This window comes from Littorina saxatilis, linkage group LG9 (genome assembly GCF_037325665.1).
Source record: "Littorina saxatilis isolate snail1 linkage group LG9, US_GU_Lsax_2.0, whole genome shotgun sequence".
Classification (NCBI taxonomy): Eukaryota; Metazoa; Mollusca; class Gastropoda; order Littorinimorpha; family Littorinidae; genus Littorina; species Littorina saxatilis.
This window is the reverse complement of record NC_090253.1, coordinates 31,396,870-31,424,162: the sequence shown is the minus strand read 5'-3', so window position 1 is coordinate 31,424,162 and position 27,293 is coordinate 31,396,870. Positions and strand designations below refer to the sequence as shown.

The 27,293-nt window shown below is 41.4% G+C and overlaps 1 protein-coding gene across 7 annotated transcripts; it reads left to right on the top strand.

Moving 5' to 3' along the window:
• Nucleotides 1-93: 93 nt before the first annotated feature.
• LOC138975873 (RNA-binding protein cabeza-like) lies at nt 94-27,293 on the top strand. Of its 7 annotated transcripts, none has more exons than XM_070348644.1 (16): nt 100-154; nt 3,429-3,462; nt 3,761-3,842; nt 4,360-4,480; nt 7,554-7,706; nt 9,665-9,850; nt 10,263-10,296; nt 13,567-13,607; nt 19,392-19,576; nt 19,902-20,031; nt 22,676-22,756; nt 23,108-23,200; nt 23,644-23,704; nt 24,049-24,137; nt 24,587-24,809; nt 26,861-27,293. In XM_070348644.1, the coding sequence occupies exons 1-16, from the start codon at nt 142-144 to the stop codon at nt 26,892-26,894; spliced, it is 1,560 nt and encodes a 519-aa protein (XP_070204745.1). In that variant the 5' UTR covers nt 100-141; the 3' UTR covers nt 26,895-27,293. The 7 variants fall into 7 exon arrangements, with proteins under 7 accessions (XP_070204748.1, XP_070204747.1, XP_070204750.1 ...); XM_070348645.1 differs by having other exon boundaries at nt 4,357-4,480; nt 22,676-22,750; XM_070348643.1 differs by having other exon boundaries at nt 4,357-4,480.

Here is a 27,293-nt window from a genome sequence, read left to right as displayed (position 1 = left end):
TGGGTTAATTTGGTCGAAGTAGCTGATAAACAAAATTATTCTGTCTGCCATAACATTTTAGAAATTGAGTTTTTATTTTCTCGCCAGTCTGTAGTTTGGGTGACGTCACAAAGCACGCAGTTATTCCTCCCGGTATCGAAAATGGCTGACGCTCGTAAGTATTGTTTGCTACACAATTAGACTAATAACTTTAGATCAAGAGAAGCTGTTGACCAGCAGGCACATACGAAGCATTACGGCTTCGTTTTTGTATATATTTGCCGAGGATGAGTCAGGACTGGATAGTATCTGCAACGTGTTTTGGCTTGGTGTCGATTTGTTGTACAGACGCCATCTTTGCGGGGACCGGTGCTTATCCACAGCAGTCAAAAAATACTGTCAAATGTAGTGGGAAAAAATAACAAACCTAAACCATGCACAATATTGTTGACCAAAGAGGCGCTAATCGTTCAGTGGAAGTGTTCTGCGGTTAAGGATTTTTTTTTGTTACCGTGAATCAAAAACGGAGCGCTCAGATCATTTACTGAAGAAGCGATAGATAGGCTATGTGAAAAGAACAAGATTTAGGTCTTCCTTGCTTAGTGTTACTGCTTGTGCTTTATTTTGACTGAAGTCAGGTCGCGTCTGTTCTCTGTTAAGTACTTTATTAATTTTGTAATTGCACAGCCATAGAGATTAATCAAGAACATTTTGGGAGTGGGACATTTTGATTTGGCTTTACTTTGTTATCCGGGTACTTCCAAAAAAAACCAGAAAACCTAGGAAAACCCCATCTAAAATTACTAAATCTAACTTCAAATAGAAACGTTTGACATGTCTATTAGAAGTCATGCCTGATTCATGCTATGTGCACCCTTATTTTTTGTGTTCAGAGCCTTTCGACAAAGTCGATGCATCGATTTCAATGCATTGCAATGGAGGTAACTCTTGTTAAGGCCCCCCCCAAAAAATAGGTGTGGTTACGGTAACATAGCCAAAAAAAATAGGGTAGGTAGGTAGGCAATCACTTTTTTTTTTTTTTACTTTTTTTTCTAATGTGTACAAATTAAACCTACTTGACAGGGAAATAAGTGTGCGACACGGGCGCTTTCGCTTTCATTGCGTTTATTGCGCTCGGTTTTTTTTTTTTTTTTTTTTTTTTGACAAATGTAATAAAAAGTTATAGGATCGGCCCCTAAAAATAGGGTAGGTCGGGTTACCGTAACCACACCTATTTTTTTTTTAGGCCTAATCGAAAATACAAGTATTGATGACGTTCATGTGATTAGTGCTTCCGCTCCTCACACAACACGAAAATAAAGCCATGAACGGTGAAAGTTGCAGATATATGTAATGATTTTAAACCAATATCATATGTAACAAAACATGATCTAAGGGCCAAATTCTGATGAGGTTTTCGGGTTTTTTTGGAGGCAAGTAGTACAGTGTTATCCCAGTGCTGTGAAATTTGGACGAGTGTTCTTAATGGCGAGACATGCTAGGAAGGAAGAGTGTATATGAAACAGTTTGATAGCTACTAGGCTAGCTACGCAAGAATTAAATACAATTGGTTGATACCATTAAAGGTCGTCTGCACTGGTCGGTAAACAGCCATGGACAGCCAATCGGATTGGCGGCTGCCATTTTCTTGCGTAGCGAGCATGTCCAATATCCGTGGCTACCTGCCACTGTGGTGGGTCATTGATGCCATCTCTGAATTTGCGCCTAAAGTTTGACCCATATCCGACCCAGTCTGGATTCAAACCCATTTTCCTAGGATCGCAAGTCCAGTGCTCTTATCAACTGACTTACTGAACTACCTGGCCCGCAATGGATTTCAATTTTCAGTCCCACACCAAACCATTACTCAATTAACTGACTCGGTGACTTGGTCCTCGTACCAAGTGGCATTTATCTTCAACTATTAGAAACAGCACTCTTTGTGAATCTGCAGCAGTCTGTTGTCTTTTTTTTTCACAGTAAGGTTTATAGAGAATCTTAATGCTTATTCTTACAAGACGAAAATAACTTTGTCGGGTTTGTGTGTTGTGGGAGTGTGGCATTTTCTTGCAAAACCTCTGCCAAACATTGGAGGGGCCAATCAGGGAATCACTAGCAAGGGTAGTGTGAAAAACAAATGGAATTTTGGTTGGCTTAAGGAGAGAGTGAAGACTTCGATCTGGTTGACGAAAGGCAAAGTCTTAAACGAACACACAGTGGAGCTCTCTGTTAAAGATTTTGAACACATTGGTGAGAAATTACTGCAGCTTCAAGTGCACTGTTTTGTAAAGTTATGGTGTCTCCTGGTGCACGTTTTAGGTGTGGAAAATGCCAAAAACCCTCAGCTTCAGGGGGCGTTCGGCCCCCGCACCCCCGCATTATTTTCAGTGATGTTCCCAGGGCTCGGCCCTGGGCCGGATACCTTGGTCTAATGACCGGTACCTTGTGTCTCTGGCGGACAAATGTCCGATAAGTTTATGTCAGAGACGGACACTGACCGATCGTTTTATTGCCACGTCAGACATGGCAACATTGATCCGTTTATTGGATCAGGCATCAGATGATACGTCTCCCAATCTCCGAATCGGCAACGTCTTCTGTTGTTTGGTTTAGTAACTTCGCCGTTTGAAGACCGCGCAGTTTAAGAATTTCCGAAAGTTCAACCTCAGGTACTGCGAATGCGATCATGCCGCCTGCGAAGAAATTGAAACCGGACACTATATGCTGTTTTGATTTAATTTGTGTTTCATGTGTCTTTGCTTTGTTTTAGTATGATGTGTGTAAGAGAGTGCTGATTCCAGGTTCATTTTGGCATATTTCCCTAAGTTCCAGTAAATCGGTATGCACTCAATTTAATTTTTGGCCTTGACTTCTTCTTTACCTGAGATCTTTTGCTTTCTGTTAAACAAACAAACTCACACACACACACACACACACAGAGACACACACACACAAGAACTAGAAGAAGGCAAGTTTGGAATACAATTACATTATATTTCTCTCTCTGGTGTGTGTCACAGTGTGTGTGTACCAAAGGAGGATGTGGACGGCTTATTTCTTTCCACGTGAAATGACCGATTGTTTTTTACAGTTCAGGACAAATGTCCTATACTTTCAGCAAGGCTAGGACATTTGTCCTATAAGGACAAAATCCAAGGAACATCCCTGTATTTTCCTCCTTTTTGATGATTTCCTGTTCCCATGCCTGAACTTAAACCAATCCAGTATTTGGGAGCTTTGAATGATGTGTGGAGTACACTCATTTTTCTGAAAATACGCCAAGTTTCTTCGAGAATGCTACAAGTGCAAAACAGGGGTTCCCAGGTCTGAGTTCTTTAGAGTTAAACTTGCACCTCAGCAAAATATTACAAGTACTGTAGTTAATGCCTTGCCATAGTATCTGAATGGTTAGTAGCTCCTTAGTCACATTTGTTCCTTTCATTTTTCAGAATATGGATACGGTGGCCAAGCAGGCCAGCAAGGGTAAGTTTGAATTTCCATATCTGTTTGATCCGTTGCTATTTTCCATTTCAACTTTTTTAAGTGACAGTGATACTTAGTACCAGGAGATTGCTTTGTTTGTGTCCCTACTTTTCAAATGGTTTTGTTTTGTTTTCTGTCTCACATGATTAACTGTATTTTAATCCTATTTGTGTTTACTGTTATGGCGTTTTAATAAAAAGCGCTTGGTGGTATTGTTGCAATCTGCTCCTTGTTATCTTTAGCACTCAAAACCAACAAGTTCTATTTTTAGATATTAAAAAATGATTTGTCTGTGCAGTTACAACTACTCAGGCTATGGAGGAGCTGATGCAAGCTCCTATGGACAGGGTGGTTACCAACAGCAACCACCCCCAGCAGCAGTAAGTTAAAGTGCCTGTCTCGGGCATGTATTGGAATTGTACGCCTTTTTGTGCTAAATACACCAAACTCAGGTGTATTTGATGTACATGTCAGATTATCTTTACATGTCTTTCTTGGCTAAAATTAAAAACTACTTTGGTCGTAGTGTTGATAAGGTTGTGAATTACTCTGCTACGTGTATTTGAAGGATATAAGGTGGTGTACTTTTATATAATTTAACATGCCATGGTCAAAAAGACTAACTGTAAGTGTAAGTCTTTTTTGCTTTCCTTAGTGTCATTTTCTCTGTTTGGTTCTTGTGAACTTAGATAAGGCTTCTTCCTTTTCAGTTTTGTTCCTGTTTTTCTTCCTTTTCAGTTTTGTTCCTGTTAAGTGAACTGAAAAGTCAATCGATTGTTTTTGTAATGAGGACTGGTGGCTGGTTTTTACAGTGAAGTTAGTAGGCTTACTACTAGTAGTACTAGCATGTTCTTTTCTTCCTTCCATGTGACTAACAATAGTACATTGCCTCAGCAGCAGCAGCCAGGTTCTTATGACCAGCAGGGAGGGTACAGCGGCTATGACCAGAGTGCCTATGCTCAGCCTGCAGCGGCCCCTGCCCCAGCTGCCCCACAGTATGGCCAGCAGCAGTCCTATGGTGAGTTAGCCTAATCCTTTTTAACGTGTCCAAGCTGATTTACTTTATATAGGCGCAAATGTGCTGCTGTCTTTCATCTTTTTCTCTGCTGACCATTTCCTTGTATGGTCAGGTTCTCTCGAGTTCACATTATCCACAGAGGGGTTTTCCCCTGTATCACACGTCCCGAATGGCTCAGCTGTGAGGGTGCAAAACATAAGAGAAGATTGCAATTTCTTGAACATTTTTGAAACTGGAGCTTTTGGTGACCTGACATGAAGTTAGGTCGACCTTTGTCAAATTTCAAGGTCAGAGTCTATCGCTTTTGGGGTTTGATGACCTCTGGACATGACCAGTCTGGTTGAGTGGTCATATTTCAAGGTCACAGTAGGGTCAAGTTCGGGTCAAGAAGTAGAAAACTGACATAGATGGAGCTAACAGCAGCAAATAGTTGATTCTGATTTTACTTGCATGTAATTGTTAGGTTGCGAAGACGTTTCATTTTGTGTTTGGTAGTCCTTCTCTCTTAGTTTAACCGTTAGGCCTAATTAGAGTGAAATAGCTTTGATAGACATTCAGCAAAAATTAAATACAGAAAAAATCACAAATGGTCCATATTAGGAGCCTGGGCGCCTAATATGGACCAGTGAAGCGGTCTTCACAAATCACTGTAATAAGCCCCCTATACTTCATAATAACATCATACAACTTAGTGTACAAGTCAGACTAATTAAAATATGCTTTTGACTTATCTGTTTCGGGTTGATGAGAGCATTATTTCAAGCACACCAGGAAACTAAAGAAGCTTATCAAAAACAGAGTGAAAATAAATGAAATTATCAACTTCCACAAAAAGAAAACTTGTTTTCATATTTTTTTTAAATCTCGAGGGCTAGTTATAGGTTATTTCCAGTAAGCTTCTAAATAAATTCATGAAAATAGCCTTTAGCTTTTATTTTCTTCGATTTGCTGAAGGTGGTCCATATTAGGGGACTCGTACATACTTTGAGATTTTGCTGTTATTTTTTGTTTGCAGTAGAAAATCGGTGTCAACCCTGCTAAAATGTAACAAATACGGTCTTAGCTGTCATATATAGCAATTTTTGTTTGATAAAAGCTTTGGCTTTGCACAGAAACGAGTCCGTTTTAGGCGGCAAATTTAGAGTGAATGCTGCCAAAAGTGAAAAAAAGCCTAACGGTTTTGAGATTTGTGTTTCTGCAACAGTTTTGACATATGCAAGTTATCCAGAGAGGGTGAATACAGCGAACAAAACTTTTGTGAGCGCTCTAGCGCCGTTAGTTTGTCAGAACAGGAGGTGGTCCATATTAGGAGCCGGTCCATATTAGGAGCCCTTCCCCTACATCAACACAGTGTGCGTATAATGTTGTATTTGTTTAGTTTCAAAGAAACCACAAAAAAGAAACCAACATGAACAACTTCAGAGCTCTTACTTTGATTACAAACTGCATGATTTGGATAAAAGTTGAAAAACAAAATGATCGGTTTGATCTAATGCTGATCTTTTGCAGGCTTTAGGTGTTTTTTTCAGCGGCATAATTCAGTGCTTCGTCTCGTATCGAGAAAAAAAGCAGACTACAAATGTAGTCAGTTGGAGTTGTCTCCCGTACTCCTGTGGCGTGCACTGATCTAAAAATAATCCACTATTTTTAGATCAGTGCGCTGCACCGAGACGGTTATACTCAAACGGCGCATACCGCAAACGGTTCGGGAATTCCCGACAAAAGAAAGGATCCGCACGCGGCACTGGCAACTTCAGTGTCAGCTGAACACGAGAGCGTTCGGTCTTTTAGAAGATTTGTATCTTGAAATGAAAATTAACGAATATCGCGCTGTCCGAAGGAATGGAGTACATATCGGACAATGACCACGCTCAGGCTAAAAACGATAGGACATCTGACCGACACGCGGCAATGTGAATCGGACATTTGGGGATTTTCATCGTTAGGCCAAAAAAAAACAAGGTCTGAAAATTAAAAATATAACAAGAGGCGAAGCCTTCAAGGCTCACGTAAGAAATCGACAAACAGTAACACAAACTCAATCACTCCGTCACACATACACACACACACACACACAGTAAGCATAGGTGACACTGTGCAAGAAAGCGAGACACTAGATCTAGATCTGTCTGTCTGCATGTAGCCTGTAACTTACAGGGACACGACTGCCAACTAGTCTCGGCCCGCTCAAAATAACAATGACCGAGACTTTCAGTAATTCCTTCGCGTGACGTCTAACCCTCTTACGCCATAATGTGACGTCTTCAAATGTTTAAGTTTCTACCACAGACATACACACGCACACACACACACACACGCACAGACAGACAAAGTTACGATCGCATAGGCTACACTTACATGAGCCAAAAATTATGATCAAAATTAAATTTTTGAAATCAATTTAAAAACACTTTCATCTTATTCCTTGTCGGTTCCTGATTCCAAAAACATATAGATATGATATGTTTGGATTAAAAACACGCTCAGAAAGTTAAAACGAAGAGAGGTACAGAAAAGCGTGCTATCCTTCTCAGCGCAACTACTACCCCGCTCTTCTTGTCAATTTCACTGCCTTTGCCACGAGCGGTGGACTGACGATGCTACGAGTATACGGTCTTGCTGAAAAATTGCATTGCGTTCAGTTTCATTCTGTGAGTTGTACAGCTTGACTAAATGTGGTATTTTCGCCTAATGCGACTTGTTTCTTTTTTGGTTGCGACATGATGTTCAAATCTAAATCGAAAGCACTGCCTGATTGATAAACTATCGCGAACCGGCGAACGCAAACGCTGAGAGTGTGGTTTCCCTTGTACAAGGGAAACCACTCTGGCATCTATATTTTTTGGCACTGGCTTCCGTTCAAAACATTGATGTTTCGTTTTTGGTATTCGCGAAGGAAATAAACGTCAGTCAGTGGACTAAGTACATCGGCAGCAGTTTTAGCAATCAAAACCTGACCAATACAAAAAAAATGGACAAACTTTGGCCGACCCAAACGACACCCCTGGTATAGCTCAGATTTTTTGCTCCCACCTCTGCAAACTTAACAGTGGTCTTGTCTGTGTGTGTGTAGGTGACTACAGTCAGACTTCTCAAGCCACGTCAAGTTACGGTCAGGGTGCTACTGCAGGGGGTTACAGTCAGCCCAGCTCCTACACCCAACCTCCTGCCAGCAGCACTAGCTACAGCCAGGGAGGCAGTGCAAGCAGTGGTGGCTATGATCAAAGTGAGTTTTATTTGGCTGGAATCTATTTTTTCCGTTTGGATACTTCCCCCTGTCCAGTGTTTGTTTTCTTCATCAGTATACAGCAGTCTTTTTCTGTACTGACAACCCTTCAACCAACGCAAATCTGTCCGTACAGCGCAGGTGGTCGTCTTGGGGGCTCACCCACCTCCACCCCCATTAGGCCAAAAAAAAAATAGGTCTGTTTACGGTAACATAGGGTGAAAGAATAGGGTCGGTAGGTCGGCTTTTTTTTTTTTTTTTCCCCATTTTTTTTTTTTTTTTTTTTCTCTCCCCTCTCTATGATGTTTCACAGTTCATTTCTTCTCATCAATCCCTGTTTTTGCCCAACATAACTATAAACAGTACTTTGAGTTTACGTCTGCTGTTTGAGCGCAAACAGCTCTATTTTGGATGCGGTTTTTTGACTCACATGCGAAGCAAAAGTGAGTATGTACTCGCCCGAGTAGTCCGGACGTCTGGAAAACTTTAACGTTGGATATTTCTTGGACACTATTCAGTCTATCAGTACCAAATTTGGCAAGATGGTGTATGATGACAAGGCCCCAAAAAACATACATAGCATCTTGACCTTGCTTCAAGGTCAAGGTCGCAGGGGTCATAAATGTTGCCTAAAAAACAGCTATTTTTCCCATTTTCTCTGAAGTTTTTGAGATTCAATACCTCACCTATATATGATATATAGGGCAAAGTAAGCCCCATCTTTTGATACCAGTTTGGTTTACCTTGCTTCAAGGTCAAGGTCACAGGAGCTCTTCAAAGTTGGATTGTATACATATTTTGAAGTGACCTTGACCCTGAACTATGGAAGATAACTGTTTCAAACTTAAATTATGTGGGGCACATGTTATGCTTTCATCATGAGACACATTTGGTCACATATGGTCAAGGTCACTTTGACCCTTATGAAATGTGACCAAAATAAGGTAGTGAACCACTAAAAGTGACCATATCTCATGGTAGAAAGAGCCAATAAGCACCATTGTACTTCCTATGTCTTGAATTAACAGCTTTGTGTTGCATGACCTTGGATGACCTTGACCTTGGGTCAAGGTCACATGTATTTTGGTAGGAAAAATGTGTAAAGCAGTTCTTAGTGTATGATGTCATTGCTATGTCAAGGTCAAGCATGTGAGTCGTATGGGCTTTTTTTTTTTTCAGACGATCCAAAAAAAAGATTAGGGTCGGGCCTAAAAACTAGGGTCGGTCGGGTTACCGTAAACAGACCTTTTTTTTCTTTTTTTTTTGGCCTTACACAAAAACAGATCGTGTCAATGATACCACAGCACCAAGTTCTCAAACTCGTAGTTATGTCCCTTTACTTTTTACTTCAATTGGCTACCATTTCCTGACCAAGACTGCCTCCATTACATTTTGGGGATCTTGGTTGTGAAATAATAATTGTGTTACAACAGCTTTGCTACTTGATAAAAAGGCCGAAACTTTCTGGTTTTACCATAACGAAAAATGTAAGCAAGCCATTGCAGGGACTGCTGTAGCAGCAAACCGCATCTCTAATCAGTTCCATGTTTTAGAATTCAAAGATCGTATGTCCGCCCATTGTAGGTGGCCGCTTAAGAGGGTGCAATTATTGTTGAAACAACACTTGGCAGTGTAAATCTGTCTACATGGCAGGTGGCTGCTGACGCCGTTGACACCCCTTCGGTCAACGCAAATCTGTCCGTACAGTGCAGGTGGTCAGTCGTTGCAAGGGCTACTGTACATCTTTCTGACTGCACTGAAATAGTAGTTTCTAGTGTTCTGTGTGGTGGTGTTGGTGGTGGTGGTGGTAGTTGGTGTGAATTTAGATGTAATTGATTTTGTTGTATTATTTTGGTTTTTTGTCAGTGTTTTCTTCGATCTCTTGGCATTACTTTAATATCTTGTGTCCAGGTGACCTTGTTATGTTAAGGTTGTAACCGTATAAGCCAAACTTTCAGCTGGCGGCTATGGTGGTTCACAGTCCGGTGGATATAGTGGAGGTTCACAGAGTTACGGTGGAGACAGCGGGTCTTCGCGCTACAGTGGTGATAGCCGCGGTGGAAGCGGCGGCAGCTATGGTGGCAGCAGATCCGGTGGTGGCGGCGGCTATGGTGGTAGTGGCGGCGGCAGAGATGGAGGATATGGTACGTGGTGAACAGTTTTTGAAACTGTTAAAAAAATGGAGGCCTTGGTCAAAAGTGTTCAAGGATTTCCAATGAGGGCTGAATTTCAATTGTCAACCAGTAGGTCTGCAGGTAGGTGAGAAACGATATAAAGTGGTAGATTGTGTGTTTTTCAGATTTTTTCTGAACATTGTTGAGCCTTCTTGAAGGTGTTTGCTGTAATGCATAACATGCCAGTTTCAGTTTCTTTGAATTGAAGGGCTGTATCATAAGTGAGTAGCATTAAACGTTGGTTGCATGAAACTCTGCTACAGGCAGGGGCAGAGAAAGCAAGTTGTGTTGATCAACGCTTCACCAAGATTGTGGAGGTTGATGATAATGGATTGTTTGGTTGCAGCAAACTTTTGATTTTCTCTTTTGCTTTGTTGTGCAGGTGGTGGTCGAGGTGGAGGCGGTGGAGACTATGGGTAAGCATCACATTTTTTTCCATGTCAGGTTTCCTTATCTGGTGCTCACATAAAAAGGGGACATATGAGTTAAAAACAAGTTAAAGGATGGTTAAAACAAAAGAGAAAAGTGTGTAGGACATAGCTCAGGAAATAAGTAGTACCTGAAAAGTTTTAAAAACAAATTACCATGAAAAGTTGAATAAAATAAAGGTTATGAGAAGCGTTCATTTCTGATCAGTTTGTAATCGGTAGTCACGCACACACAAACTACAGGTTTTATTTGAAGCTTTTCATCAGTGACTGAATGACAAAAAGGTGTCATTGTAAAGTTTTGCACATGAAAGTCTTTTGAGAAGAAATGGAAGCAGTTGGATCATCGTTATGATTGGGTAAATAATAGGGTGTTCAAAGTTCGAAAAATAGGACAATGAATGTTTAAAGAAAAAATTAAAAGTGTTTATGGTTGAAAAACAGAGTTGAAAGTTGCATAATAGGAGTTCAAGATTTAAAAAAAAAAAACCGGGGTGTTGAAGGTATAACAATTTTTTATTTTTTTTTAAGCATTAAAAGTATATTGATTGCAAGGATTCATTGAGTGATTTTGCACACAGACGAGAGAGAGTGTGTGTGTTTAAATCTGAATGCAGCGCGAGGTTGTGCATGCTCCTCATGGGAGTCTCTGGTCCAAAACCCCAAAGGGGGGAAAGGTGCGTCTTTAAACCGCGGGGAAAAAATCAAAGTGAACGGAAACAAATTCTCCATCCCCTCCCCTTTCCCCTAATAAGGTGCAAAAAACCCACAGTTGAACACACGAAAATCTGACATATGGTCAGATTCAACATTGACACAGACAAAGGAAACCCGGGGGTGCATTCTGCTTCAGATTGGACAGATTATAATATGCGTACAGGTTGTTATTGTATTAATTATTTTTCAGTTCTCCTTGTTCAAGGAACGATGTCCTAGAATATAAGCAAAAGAATTTAAAATAAGTAAGATTAGGAGAGAATGTCCCCTTTGTGAGCACCAGCTTTCTCAAGCTTTGGATCACGACAGAGAGGTCTTGAAAAGGTATTTTTGTTACGGTATAGACTTCAGTCAAACAACTACGAGAGGAAAAACTGGGGTGTTACATATAAGCTATTTACACTACGTGGTACATTGGGTACAGAATACCAACATTGAAAACTTGGTGAAACACTGAAAGTGAAAGGGATGTCAGAAGGCAAACGGGTCTATGCTTATAAACTTTATAATTATTTGCTGTTTGTGCTGTGGTAAAAACCGATTATGGTGGTAAAAATCAAGTTCGCACACTCCGAAAGGGTCTCCGTCTTGTGTGATTATTGGGGTATCAATTTTGGGCTTGGTATATGGTTCAACCAGACATTTAATTACTCGAAGGGTGTGTATGCATCCCCAGAACTTCTTTAGAAAGTGTGATTCGCCCTTGGGTCAGGTCAAAGGATATCTTTATTGCTGACTTTTTTTTTTATTATTAAAACAGTACTTTAAGGATTGCCTGATGTGTTTATTTAACCATGCTTGTTATTCACACAGGTGTCTCATTGCTTGCGTTGTGTAGGGGTTTACACACAAACAAGAAATCGTTATAAAGATCAAATTACGCTGTCAACACGACATGGTTTAGCTTGGGGCTCACTGGACTTACTCTGATTGAAAGAAGTGCATTGATGGTTGTGGTGGCAAGTGCCATTTTTGGTGGTGTGATTCTTTGTAATAAAGTGTAATGTGGTGTTCAGAAATAAAAGGAATACATAGTTGCAGTTATATTGTGTATCTCCCATTGGTTCAACTTTTCCACTGCTAATTTACTGACTCATGGAGTCCGTAATGAAACGTATACGCCAGTCAGCATCATGAGGAAGGTGAATGTGAACTTGGTTGCACAGAGAGGGAAAGTCCTGCTCCTCACCTGAATCGGATTGCCATGGAAAGACATGTGCAGTGTGCGGAGCTGACAAACCAACTCATTGGTGTTAAATGGTGTACGCTGCATTTCTATTTGGGAGTTGGATCTCTCTCTCTCTCTCTCTCTCTCTCTCTCTCTCTCTCTCTCTCTCTCTCTCTCTCTCTCTCTCTCTCTCTCTCTCTCTCTCTCTCTCTCTCTCTCTCTCTCTCTTTCTCTCTCTCTCTCTCTCTCTCTCTCTCTCTCTCTCTCTTTCCCCACCCCCCCCCCCCCCCCCTGTTGTTCCTTCTCTTTCTCCATCTCATATTTTGAAATTTCTGTCCCCTCTTCTTTCTTTTGCTTAGTCTCCATGGGATGTACATTTAGTGCTGTATCGTAGTTGATGATTTGTGCATCCTTTGAAAGTTTGTGTTACATTTTGACCTGATGTTATGGGTATTAGTCCAGTGAGCTCCTGATGCTAACATTATGGTTCGATTTAATATGGAAGTCATGTGATTTACCAAAAAATGGATTTGATGATATGTCTTAAAAGGTTTAAATCTTGGAAAAGGTACAGCTGTTTAACCAAAAGAGAAAAGGTTGAAACTCGAGATTGTTTTTCAAAAGCCCTTGGTGTAAGGTTACTTGAAGCATGTGGCTCGGCCTAATGTATACGCGTGTTTGTGCTTGAAGGCACATTGGCAATATGTTGCTTTTCCCTGGAGATAAAGACAGCTGTTATCGGCTTAGCCATTTAGTGTAGTGGTCGGTAATTTAAAACTTGAGCATTGATGTCATCTAGAATTTGTTTGATTGTGTGAACAGTTTTGGGGCATGGATTGCCTTTTTTTCTCAAGCACAATAATAATCTTAGACTTCACTATAGATATAAAGTGAAATAATTGTAACACAAGGATATTCCTGTAAGTGTCTGGTCTTGTACGAGAGCGCGCATGTTATGTGTGAGTGTGTGAAACTGAAAAAGAGAGAGAAATGTATAAATATGATAATTTGATGTAAAGTATGCTTTGTGTTTGAATGTGTATCTTATTTCTGTGTTCCAGTGAAGTAGATCTTGTCCATGTAATGATTTGCTGCTATAGTGTTACTGTTAGTGAAAGATCTCTGTACATCCTCTTTCTTTTGAAAAGAATTGTTTTCTGTGCTGGTATTCATTAGTCTGAGCCACATGCTAAGTGAGGAGCTGAAAATTTGCCGGGTTGGATTCATCCAATAATTAACAAAATATCAAAAGAAAGAGAAAAAAGGAAAAAAAAAGATGGTTGGTAACTGCAACGGGTTACCCTCACCAGCGACAAGAGACACCCGTCCTTTGGTTGCCCACGAGGAGTACTGATGCAGAATTATGTTTTCAGCGGAGGCCGAGGGGGTGGTGGTTACAACAAATTTGGTGGTGGTAAGTGCGACTGGAGGAGATGCAACATTCAGTTTGCTCTCTCTCATTGGTCATCTTGTTTCTCCATGTCATATTTTGGTATTGGGTACCGGTGCTGTATGGCACATATACATTATTGTAAAGGGGTTGCGTGTGGTGTGAGAGACTTAAGATACAGGAAAATGGTCAAACATCAGTACATCTGCTTGCTGGTGTTCTTTTTTTTTATGTTAAACAAAACAGAAACGGCAAAAAACAACAACAATGTGATCCGTTACATTAAAGAGGTGTCTTTGGGAGAGAAATAAGTGGGAGGCGTTCATATATGTAGTACGTGCACGTCTGTAATAGTGTCTAAATGAGTGTCTAAAACAGTCATTATGTTTCAAATAAAACATCGTTGTTTGGCCTGTTGCACATTTAATTTCTGGTATTTTGACATTTTCTCTCCGGTAAAATACTTGGAAAATGTCAGTTAACGTAATCCCTGGGTCACTGATTTCTGCTGCAAAGGAAGACCTGACTGAGTTCAAAAGAAACTGTTAAAGGCGCAGAAATGTGAACATAAATAAAAAATAAATGCTTCTAAATAATGAATTCTGTAAATCGATCACATCAAAGTATAGTAAGTGAAACCTGTTTTGATTTTTCCCACATCATTGGCACTGGCATTGAATAAAAGGAACCAAGTGCCAAAGCCCTTGCCGAAGTTTTGTTTAAATTCCATTTGGAAAAGGTATTCTTGCGTTATGTCAATAGTGATATTCAAGACAAAATAGAAGTGCTTTATTTCATGTGGGTGAAAGTTTTCTCATAATAAACAACTAATTTGGTATAAGTCACGTATAAAAATTAGAATGAAGAGTGCATTTCAGAAAGATTTTTTGCACATCTTCACCTGGCTTTCATGGTTACAGACTGAAGAGCAGCATTTGCAGGTTAAAAATCTTCTTTGAGACAAAATACAAAATGGACTGGTGTGCCTCAAAACATTAATAAAAATCTTGTTGAAGTAGAAAATAATACTGGCTAACATTTTAAGAACGTAAACATGAAAGGTGTGCCACTATGGGTTCAATGGTTTGTTGAAACAACATGATTTATTTAGTAGAACAAAATATTTGTCAAATTGGCAGTAAATGCACATTGAGGTCTGTCATTTACTTACTTGAGTAGCAACTCTCAAGTGTCGCGTGGTGACTGGTGGGCAATTGCACATGCTTAGCCTGGTGTTCTGACAAAAACAGCCTCGACACTTTTTGGAAACCTATCTGGCAGTCATGGGTCCGCTATTTTTACTGCCAAGATTGGGTATGCGTGAACTGTGACGGGGAACGGCGGACCTTCTTACATTTCCTGACACTTAACTGTGAAGGGTATTAGGTACACATGTATAAAAAGGATGACGGTCCTTCTTACATTACGGACACGTGACTTTGAAGGTTATTTGGTTCACATGTATCAAAAGGCAGAGTTGAGTATAGCATGGTTTCCATGGATGAAGAAATAACACCCATGGGACGATGTTTACAAAATGCAAACAATTAACCTGTACAAGGTATAAGGATGACAGTGATGCTCACAAATGATGTATGTTTAGGTATGTTGCTAGGCAATTTTGGACGAAACGGACGCCATGGTTCTAGCAGTGGTCCTGAGGATAAGACCATTCTTGGTGTCGCCTTTTTTCCATCATGACAAATGTTTGGCAGCTCTGCCAACATGATGACAAACTTTACAATGATTTGAAGAAAGTGGGCGTTTTGCCGACTGGTGATGTCAAACGACATCTCTGATGTTCCTCAGCCCTATGTACATCCGTAACGTGTGTGGTGGTTTGTTGTTAAAGTGTGAATTGTTATGCTATGTCAAAAATTAGTGCTTTTGTGAACAATTGACAAGTGGCTCTATCCCATCTCCCCCCTTCCCCCGTCGCGATATAACCTTCGTGGTTGAAAACAACGTTAAACACCAAATAAAGAAAGTATGCTATGTCAAAAGGAAAAACCGGAAGATGTTACCAAACAATTATGTACCTGAATACATATTTCCTTGAAAAGAATGAGATTTAAACTTGGTCAATTGCGAACCTTGGTCTTCTGCATGTAGAGGGTTTAAAGATGGAAAGTAGCCTCTAGATCTGGTGAAACGACATTGACAAGGTGTTAACTTTGATGGTAAACCTGATCTTTTTAGTTGGTGGTTCTGGTTGTCTGATTCGTCCAGGTCTGTGGAACAGAAAGCTGTTCCAGGCGTTGGTACACATTAGTATACATGTTGTTAACATGTATACCTTGCGGCAGCGGTCGGGAGTGATGAGCTCATCACTGATCAGTGCTCCACCAATTTGTGGTCGAAACGCAAGAGTTAATTTGTTGAGTACCAAGGCTTTGTCTTGCACATACATGCCTTCATAATGATAATGTAACACAGGTACAGTAATTGGCTGAAGTAGAACTATTTGGTATCCGTATGGAACGGACTAAGTTCCTCTTCATTGTGTGAGAAACATGGTAATAACAAAAAAACAGAACAGACACACAAAAGAAAAATGACATAGAATCGTTACCTTTTGAATTTGAGAGTTTGGTTATGGTTGTTGTTGTTTAGTTATAGTTGATATCTAAAATCATATTACATGGTTTACCAAATAGCAAGTGTTCTGGCTCTCGGGGTACACGTATGAAATGGTCATATTGCTGTAAGACTGCAAAAAGAGCTCTGGAATCGCATGAAACGGGAAATAAAAGGGTGAAAATGAAAAGCTTAGGTACTTTTGTCTCCTGGAATTTACTTTTGTTGTACGACTTGTTTTTTATGACGGCATTGTGAGCCTTCTACGTTCATGAGCAATAAGCCAAAAGAAATTACTACAGTTTAATACCTTTGGTGTTCTTTTGCAATAAGAGGTCAGATGAAAAAAAGTAGTGATCATACCATTACCTGACAATCAAAACCAACAGTGTCAAATTCAATCAAAACCTGGGCTGGTTGACGCTTTTTACTGATTTTTTTCTTTTTTTTTCCTGGATCTGTGGGGGAAAAGCGGCATTCGAATTTCTGTCATGCTGTTGGTATGGTTCTGTGTTTTCTTCTGAGTAATCAAGTTAATGATGGTTGCCGATACTGTGGTTTGTGACAGCATTGAGTGACAGGGTCCTGCAATGTGTACATAGGCCTGTGATCACCATTGCACTGAGAAAATACAGAAAGAAGAAAAAATGCAAATCTACCAATTCCTGTGGAGGGTGCGATTGTCTTGGAGATTTGAAGTTCAGATCAAAAAAGGGAGTCACTAGTGTGTTAAAAAACCAACTACAAAATGTTAAGTGTCAGCAGTCTTAATGTGTGTGTGGAAAGGGTCATCCAAAAGAAGTGTCTGAAACTTGCTGTGCTTTGAGTTTGAAAGAAAAAGGATTGAAACCAGGTGCTGAAAACATTGGTAGACGCAGTTCCTTGTGTCGGTGTACTGCACCGATCATGTACTGCATTTATGCAACTGGATGAGATTATTGTGCTTCTGGTGCTTTCAGAACTGGGATGGAATTGTGATTCCACTGGTTCAGTATAATAAAACTAATTGTTTGGAATTAAGCATGCACTGCAAAGGTGTTACTATATACTGATCTGTGTGGACAGCTAGATGTCAACAATAGGCAGAGTGCCAACTTCTTCCAATTTAGTATAGTGGAACTGCCCTTTTAAGACTGACTGCTTTTTGGCTCACGTAAATGTAGCCTATGCGATCGTAACTTTGTCTGTCTGTGCGTGCGTGCGTATGTGCGTGCGTGTGTATGTCTGTGGTAGAAACTCTAACATTTGAAGACGTCACATTACATTGACGTCACATTATGACGTAAGAGGGTTAGACGTCACGCGAAGGAAGTACTGAAAGTCTCGGTCATTATTATTTTGAGCGGGCCGAGACTAGCTGGCAGTCGTGTCCCTGTAAGTAGGCTACATGCAGACAGATCTAGATCTAGTGTCTCGCTTTCTTGCACAGTTTCACCTATGCTCTTTCTGTGTGTGTGTGTGTGTGTGTATGTATGTGTGACGGAGTGATTGAGTTTGTGTTACTGTTTGTCGATTTCTTACGTGAGCCTTGATGGCTTCGCCTCTTGTTTGGATTTTGCTTTTTCAGATTTTCTGTTCATTAGCTTTGTTGATCTACATCTATTTTTAAACTCCCTTCTGTGTAAGACTTGATTTTCTGTTCATTAGCTCTGTTGATCTACATCTATTTTTCACCTCCCTTCTGTGTAAGACTTGATTTTCTGTTCATTAGCTCTGTTGATCTACATCTATTTTTCACCTCCCTTCTGTGTAAGACTTGATTTTCTGTTCATTAGCTCTGTTGATCTACATCTATTTTTCGCCTCCCTTCAGTGTAAGACTTGATTTTCTGTTCATTAGCTCTGTTGATCTACATCTATTTTTCACCTCCCTTCTGTGTAAGACTTGATTTTCTGTTCATTAGCTCTGTTGATCTACATCTATTTTTCACCTCCCTTCTGTGTAAGACTTGATTTTCTGTTCATTAGCTCTGTTGATCTACATCTATTTTTCACCTCCCTTCTGTGTAAGACTTGATTTTCTGTTCATTAGCTCTGTTGATCTACATCTATTTTTCACCTCCCTTCTGTGTAAGACTTGATTTTCTGTTCATTAGCTCTGTTGATCTACATCTATTTTTCACCTCCCTTCTGTGTAAGACTTGATTTTCTCACGTTTTTGGAGGTCTTAAAAGGGGAGTTCCACTGTATGCACACAAAGTAAAATATTAGAAGCTTGAATTAATTGGCAATATCGTTACTTGGAAAAGGTTGTATTCATCTTGAAAGAGGAACGGTTATATCAGGTTGAAGTTAAACTTTAAAGGGTCCGACTGAATAAACTAAGACACTTTTTTTAAATATTAAAAATGTGAAGTGACTGTAACGCAACAAACCTTGAAGTTTGACATGGTTGCTTGAAGCAGATATGTAAATCACTGTCGACTGAGAAAGTGAAAAACCATTTTGAAGCAAAGAAGGGAAGAAGAAAATAATTAATGGGCATGCTAAATTTGCTTCAATGTTACAGTGTGGTAGAAATCAGAGAATTTGTATTTCAGGCATGCATGTACACAGAAAAACAAACAAACTAAAAATAATGTGATTATTAGGTCTTACTGTGGCTGAAGGTAAAAACTGGCTAACAGTCTTGTTCAAGTGAAAAATATGAGGTCGTTGAGCCCTGGAGCAAATTTTTGATTAGTGCTTTTGTGAACAAGAAACAATTGACAAGTGGCTCTATCCCATCTCCCCCCTTCCCCCGTCGCGATATAACCTTCGTGGTTGAAAACGACGTTAAACACCAAATAAAGAAAGAAAGAAAGAGGTCGTTGAGTAGGGCTGCGACCACAATTTTAGGATGGGTGTATTTCTTATATTCTAATAGTAATGTAATTGTCATTCTGACCTAAACATGTCATACATTAATTTTCTTGAATTTGAGTGATGTTAAAACATTTTACTCCTGTCTGAATGGACCTGGGACGAGGGATGGGGGATGGTACTAAAGAGTTTTGAACTTTAAATGTTTTGAAAACAAACAAATTTGGGTTAGAGGTGAGGGATGTTTACAACTGTTATGCGTTTGCAACAAAGGGTAATGTTACAAAACAGCCGATTTCCTTCCTCTGATTCTCATTGTTCGGTTTTAAAAAAAAAATGCAGTGTGTCTGGCTTTTTTTATTTTATTATTTTCATTAATGAATAAAGATGAATAAAATGTGACTTTTGAAAAGAGAGATCATTTTTGCAGATGACCGTGGAAGCAGTGGTGGTGGATTTGGCAAAAGTGACCGCGGTGGTGGTGGTAGTGGCGGCAGTAGTTATGGCGGTGGTGACATGGAGATCCAGCAAGACACCATCTTCGTGTCTGGCTGTGGGGAAGACTGCAGCGAAGAGGCAATGGTGCAACACTTTGGCAGCATTGGCGTCATCAAGGTATGTGATTGGCTATTGGAGATGTGTAATTTCCTCGCTCTTAGTCTGGCTGTAACATTAGTGATGTATGGTTACACAAATGTGGACAGTGCTCTTAACGGTGGAAAAGATGTTTTCATAAATGAAATGGGGGACAGAAGCATATGAGGGGGGTGGGGTGCCCACACAGTGTAGAGAACCTTGGAATAGATACAGAACCAAGGCGTTCTTTCTGTTTATCGAAAGGTCTTCTCTTTAAATGTCTGTGTGTGCATAAATGGGTGAGCAGGCTTCCATTGCAGTCAGTTTTAAAAAAACAACACTGCCTTTTCCTTTGCACTCTCAGACAGACAAGCGCACAGGCTTGCCAAAGGTGTGGATCTACAAGGACAAGAATACGGGCGTCCCTAAAGGAGAGGCTACCATCACCTTTGACGACCCAGAGACGGCTAAAGCCGCTATCAACTGGTTTGATGGTAGGTGTTTTGAAACTTCTCACAGAATAGTACCTGTAAATTATTATAGGATTGGACGTCACATCGAGCAATTTTCTTATGCAGGGCATTTGGACTGATCACAAGTGTATCACTGTCAGTTACACATTAATATGACTCCACTTGAAGCTGAATTAAGGTTTGGAGATAGACAATGTTTCAAAGCTTGTTGAAACCTCAAAGGGCAAAACAGAAAAAAGATGTTGGTAGATTATGGTGTTCGAAGGGGAGATTTTCTGTTTCCTTGCCTTACGACACAGTATTCAACATTTTTTAATGTTTGGCTCGCATTGCTTTTTGACTTACATGCGAAGCAAAAGTGAGTCTATGTACTCACCCGAGTCGTCCGTCCGTCCGTCCGTCCCGGCGTCTGTCCGTCCGGAAAACTTTAACGTTGGATATTTCTTCGACACTATTAAGTCTGTCAACACCTGATGTGGCCTGATGGTGTATGGTTACAAGATCTCAAAAAACATGTGCGGCAACTTGACCTCACTTCAAGTTCAAGGTCACAGGGGCCGTAATTGTTGTCTTAAAAACGACCATTTTCGCATTTTTTTCTGAAGTTATCGAGAATGGCAACCTTAGCTATGTATGCTATACAGGGCAATGTAAGCCCTATCTTTGGACACCAGTTTGGTTGACCTTGCTTCAAGGTCAAGGTCGCAAGGGTCCTTTAAAGTTGGATTGTATACATATTTTGAAGTGACCTTGACCCTGAACTATGGAAGATAACTGTTTCAAACTTAAAAATTATGTGGGGCACATGTTATGCTTTCATCATGAGACACATTTGGTCACATATGGTCAAGGTCACTTTGACCCTTATGAAATGTGACCAAAATAAGGTAGTGAACCACTAAAAGTGACCATATCTCATGGTAGAAAGAGCCAATAAGCACCATTGTACTTCCTATGTCTTGAATTAACAGCTTTGTGTTGCATGACCTTGGATGACCTTGACCTTGGGTCAAGGTCACATGTATTTTGGTAGGAAAAATGTGTAAAGCAGTTCTTAGTGTATTACAGCAGTCCCTGCAATGTACGGCCCCCGGCGTGAGCGGACACCTGACATGTACGGACACATTTGCTCGGCACGGAGTGTTTTCCTTCTATATTTGCCCCCCCTTAAACGGACACCTGCAAAACGTGGACACGGACACTCATTTTCGGTCCCAACAGCAGGTCATACCTCCAATGTACGGACAGACCATCGTCAAATTTTCACCACAACAAAATCGATAACAGAGCAGTCCGGCTCTTGGTGCAAAGATCACAGCCGCAATGGCGTGACGACAGTCACTGGTAACTTGAGTGCACCTGTACCCATCAGGAGGGGGGGTAGTTTTGGTCAGGAGTGGAGTACATGCGAAGATGCCAACATGAAACTGCACTGTGCTCTTTATTCTTGTCTGTTGGACGTAAACAACAGAAAACACAGTCGATGAAGGTCCTGAGCGAAAGAGAGTGAAAAACCGGCCACAGTTCTCAGCATCGTGTGTCTGTGTGTAACCTCTTTCATTGACAAGATACTCTTGTTTCCCCTCAGCCTTGACCAGTGAGTCGGTTGCCTAATCTGTGAACCCTTCAGTTGTCTTGCTGTGTCAAAAGTTACGACACAGTCAACTGGTTTTGCTCTGAGTGAACAGTTGGAGCTGACCTCTCTGGCCACAGCCCAACAGTACATGGCTGGAGGGAGTGAGAGAGCGAGGGAGGCGGGGGGGGGGGGGGGGTTGGGGGTGGAGGGGTAGCTGGCTAAACTCTGTGGGGTGTCCGGTGTCACTGCATGTCAGCAGGAAGAGCATTGAAGAGAAATAGAGAGGTGTACTCTTCCACACAATTTCCAAGCATCAGTTGTCACGGCTTGGGGTAGGCATTAGTGAGGGAGAGTGGGAGCTGTGTTATGTACAGTGTATTTCCGACTGAAGAGTGAAAAGTCACTGCCATGCCACATGATCGGCATGCAGTCAATAAAGCCAGACAAGATGAAAATAAATTACATGATTATGACATGCAGCTCTATCTGCTGCTATTTATTCAAACTGGGTTTCAAGCTTATTCTTGCAAAGCATCTGCACACGCTCCTCTGTGCTGTGTTTGTGTGGCTGCTTTCTTATGTCAGTGCATGGTGAGTGTGTTCACTGCCTTAATTTATTTTATCTCTTCTTTTCAACACTTTTCATACAAATCATTTTTACAGAACGTTTAAAGAAGTATTAGGAGTTTATTGTTTAGTAGCCACAAGAAGTGGTTAGCATAGACTCAATTCTGTTGTTTGTGTGTCTCTGTGTGAGTGTATGGGGGAGGGGGTGGTGTGGTCACCCCTCCCGTGACCGGACACCTGCAATGTACGGACAGTTTTGCTATGGCCCAAGGGTGTCCGTTCATGAGAGGGACTGCTGTATGTCATTGTTAGGTTTAGTTATTTGACCTTGACCCTGAAGGTCAAGGTCATGTCAAGGTCAAGCATGTGAGTCGTATGGGCTTTGCCCTTCTTGTTATTTACTTTGTTCCATGTTTGGTCTGATAAGCTTGATAGCCGATGGTGCTTGGCACATACATTTTAATTAAGCCTGTTGTCATGTTTTGTATGTGAAGTCGGTTTCAACTGTTAATGTTTTTTCAGGCAAAGACTTCAACGGACGCCTCATAAAGGTGGAGCTGGCACAGCGTCCTGCCTCCAACTTCACACGTGGTCGAGGTAGAGGTATGTTAATTATTTTTAGCTAAAGCGTTCATTATCAGCATAGCATTGGATCTCTGACTTGCCATAAAGATAGCCTGAAAACATGTGTATCAACTTCTTTAGCTGAAGATCATGGGACAACAACTCAAACCTTTGAGTTTGTTTGCAATGCAGACTTGTGACATGAGAAAATTGGTTTTAGATGCTAAAAGATGAAATCATGATCGCAGAAATCCTCTTTATAGCATCTGTACGCTTAGCCCAGTTGTAAGAGTACTGTTTGTTTAGGACCTACTTATTTAAGTTGTGTATGTGTGTAGATACGGAGATTCAACTATGGAATATTTGACCTTACCTGGTGTCTATCAACAGGAGGACCACGTGGTGGTGACCGAGGGGGTCGGGGTGGTGGTGGTTTCGGTGGTGGCGGCCGTGGGGGTGACAGAGGAGGTGGCCGTGGAGGTGGTGAGTACTTTTCTTGTCAATGTAATTGTATTCATCCTCAGGCTTTTAATGGGATATTGTCCTTGAAGGACCCATAGTTACCTGAAACAATTTATTTTGTTTTGTATTTGACACAAGTTGCTACTTGACGTAGAGAAAATGGAAAAAAGTAACTGTTCATTATCATAACTTGTTCAATGCGGTTCTGTATAATTGCAAAATCGCCCCTTAGTAGTACTAACAAAAGATATGCGCAAAATTCAAAAATGCATTGAAATAAAGAATGTTCCTACACATGGCCGTAATGACAAAACTCAATTTTGCAGACTTTACATGGAAAGTTGCTCTTCTATGACAAAAAAGACTAAAAATAAACGTTAAGAGTCAGCAACCTACCAACCCCAATTGATGTGGTCTTGTCATCAAACTAGATATTTTTCGCCTAAATATTTGTTGTTTTGCAGGCATGGGTGGAAGTGGAAGTGGTGGTCCCAGCAGAGATGGAGACTGGACCTGTGGCAATCCGTAAGTTTTTATCCCTTCTATCGCCCCAACTTCATTTTCTGGGTACGGTTTCTGAGACGCAGAAAGACAATGACTATAGTGGTACAACAGGAAAACTGTTGATGCTCTCTGTCAATGTCATTGATTTCTGTGGATTCATTCCACCAAGCAGAGACACTGTTGTCGACTATAGAGATATATACCTATGATGTTTTTGAAGGAATTTTTTGTAGCATAAAAAAAATCAAAGAATTAGATTTGAATGTACAATTTGTTGCAGCTGTGAAGAAAACACATATGATAATAGACTTTGAATCCCTGTTTGAATAGTTGCAATAAAGTGTGTAATACTGCTTGTTTTTCAGGGACTGTGGCAACACGAACTTCAGGTGGCGTAACGAGTGTAACTTGTGTAACACAGCACGCCCTGATGGCGCCGGAGGAGACGGAGGAGGTACTTGGTTTTTCTGTTTTTGTTTGCCTGTGTTATCTATTGATAGGTTGATGATTAAATGTCAATCTTTTGGCCAACATTCTGGCCCCCCTCCCCTCAAAAAAGAAGAGAAAACTTGTCAACAACACTCAAGTTGCTTAAAACGTTTCATGGTTAGAGTTGTGTTATGGCTACGCAAGTATAACTTGAACTAATATATAGAAGAAGAAAAACAAGCTTTTTGTACCTCATACGGTTAACAAACAGCGACTACATACTCGCCTGAAGAGATTTGAAATGCCGTGGACTAATGATCATGATGATTGACCCCTACTTATTCAACCCAATTGGGAATTTCCTGTCATAATGATAAGCATGAATTCCTCACTAATCCCTCTACCCTATGTTGGCATAATATAGATGATCCAAATGTGACACAGGTAAAAACTGATCTGATGTATTGTTCACAGGTCGCGGCGGTCGAGGGGGCTTCGGGGGAAGAGGAGGGGGTGGCTATGGTGGTCGTGGAGGCCGTGACTTCGGTGGCGACCGTGGTGGCTTTGGGGGCCGAGGCGGTCGCGGAGGTAGCTTCGGAGACCGAGGGGGCCGTGGTGGCTTCGGTGGTGGCCGTGGCGACCGCGGCGGTGGCTTCAGAGGCCGTGGCGACCGCGGGGGTGGCAGAGACTTTGGCGGGTGAGTTTACAAATTGCTAAACTTAATTTGTGTAGATTTCCTTGCCCCAAAGGATCAGTGGAAGATTATGTCCTTGTTTTGTGTATTATGTAGTAGTTCGGTTTTTGACTCCCCTGAGCAATCAGGAGAGTCTCAGGAATGAGCAGTGTAAGGCGGCAGCCAGCCGTAGACAAAAAAACTTCACTTTGAGGTTATCTCAGATGTTCTTGAAGCTAGAGCTTTGAAACTTTGCACACCTCTTGGGTTTGGTAATTTTGGAGTTACAGCAGGGTCATTGTTTGGTCCCATCTATTTAGATGCAACTTGGTCCAAAAAAAAAGAATGATGATGATGATGTTTGTGTTGCTGGAGAGTGTGAGGTTAGTGATGGTGGAGAGAAGGGGGTGGGGCAGGTTTGTGTTGCTGTTGAGTATGAGGTTAGTGATGGTTTTGAGAAGGGGGTGGGGCAGGTTTGTGTTGCTGTTGAGTATGAGGTTAGTGATGGTGGAGAGAAGGGGGTGGGGCAGGTTTGTGTTGCTGTTGAGTATGAGGTTAGTGATGGTGGAGAGAAGGGGGTGGGGCAGGTTTGTGTTGCTGTTGAGTATGAGGTTAGTGATGATGGAGAGAAGGGGGTGTGGCAGGTTTGTGTTGCTGTTGAGTATGAGGTTAGTGATGATGGAGAGAAGGGGGTGTGGCAGGTTTGTGTTGCTGTTGAGTATGAGGTTAGTGATGGTGGTGAGAAGGGGGTGGGGCAGGTTTGTGTTGCTGTTGAGTATGAGGTTAGTGATGGTGGAGAGAAGGGGGTGGGGCAGGTTTGTGTTGCTGTTGAGTATGAGGTTAGTGATGGTGGTGAGAAGGGGGTGGGGCAGGTTTGTGTTGCTGTTGAGTATGAGGTTAGTGATGGTGGAGAGAAGGGGGTGGGGCAGGTTTGTGTTGCTGTTGAGTATGAGGTTAGTGATGGTGGAGAGAAGGGGGTGGGGCAGGTTTGTGTTGCTGTTGAGTATGAGGTTAGTGATGGTGGTGAGAAGGGGGTGGGGCAGGTTTGTGTTGCTGTTGAGTATGAGGTTAGTGATGGTGGAGAGAAGGGGGTGGGGCAGGTTTGTGTTGCTGTTGAGTATGAGGTTAGTGATGGTGGTGAGAAGGGGGTGGGGCAGGTTTGTGTTGCTGTTGAGTATGAGGTTAGTGATGGTGGAGAGAAGGGGGTGGGGCAGGTTTGTGTTGCTGTTGAGTATGAGGTTAGTGATGATGGAGAGAAGGGGGTGTGGCAGGTTTGTGTTGCTGTTGAGTATGAGGTTAGTGATGGTGGAGAGAAGGGGGTGGGGCAGGTTTGTGTTGCTGTTGAGTATGAGGTTAGTGATGGTGGTGAGAAGGGGGTGGGGCAGGTTTGTGTTGCGGTTGAGTATGAGGTTAGTGATGATGGAGAGAAGGGGGTGGGGCAGGTTTGTGTTGCTGTTGAGTATGAGGTTAGTGATGGTGGAGAGAAGGGGGTGGGGCAGGTTTGTGTTGCTGTTGAGTATGAGGTTAGTGATGGTGGTTAGAAGGGAGTGGGGCAGGTTTGTGTTGCTGTTGAGTATGAGGTTAGTTATTGTGGAGAGAAGGGGGTGGGGCAGGTTTGTGTTGCTGTTGAGTATGAGGTTAGTGATGATGGAGAGAAGGGGGTGTGGCAGGTTTGTGTTGCTGTTGAGTATGAGGTTAGTGATGATGGAGAGAAGGGGGTGTGGCAGGTTTGTGTTGCTGTTGAGTATGAGGTTAGTGATGGTGGAGAGAAGGGGGTGGGGCAGGTTTGTTTGGGGATATTCTTAGGATTGAAACACTCAAAGAATTAAGTCAGGTCGCATTAGGAGCAAGTTTTGGGACATTTTTAGGAAATCAATGTCTTCTGTTGGAGGAGGGGGGGGGGGAGGGTTGGTTGGGGTCCCACTGTAAACGGACATGACGAAGGGGTGTTGTAGAAAGCATATGCTTTTCTTGTTTAATTACTGTTGTGTTCTGTTGTGGTGTTAAAGGTCGTTTATATTACAATGTAAGCTATACAGAACATTCTTGACACCTTTTTCTCACTGTCTCATCAGGGATCGCGGTGACAGGAGATCCAAGCCATACTGAGCTTGAAAAAGGCACTGGGGGGCCAGTTTCCGACACAAAATCTCGACCATCATCAGCAGAATGCTAAATCACCCACCTGCAAGGCATCCATTCACCAAGCTCTGCAGCTTTGTCATGGTTCATCTCTTCATTGATCATCTTGTCTGTGGATGTTACGCAGTTCATGTTTTTAATACCACCCTGATGGTGCGATTTCCTTGTCTTTTTTTTTTAATATCTGTTTTATTGGACTGCCCAGATTAAGTTTTTGTGAATTTTTAGGTGTTTGTAGAAACAAAATTGTCTTGGCATCTTTTTTAAATGCATTGAAGATGTGGGGGCGAAGACTGCTGCAGATTAAAAAAAAAGTTTGATTTTATTGTTGTAATAATGTGAAAATAAAATGTGAACATAAATTAA

Excerpts from the sequence above, each read along its gene's own strand:
- LOC138975873 (XM_070348643.1), top strand. Across the intron at positions 10,297-13,566 it reads GGAGGCGGTGGAGACTATGG|CGGAGGCCGAGGGGGTGGTG; the intron begins GTAAGCATCACA and ends TTATGTTTTCAG. Across the intron at positions 19,577-19,901 it reads GCAGCATTGGCGTCATCAAG|ACAGACAAGCGCACAGGCTT; the intron begins GTATGTGATTGG and ends TTGCACTCTCAG.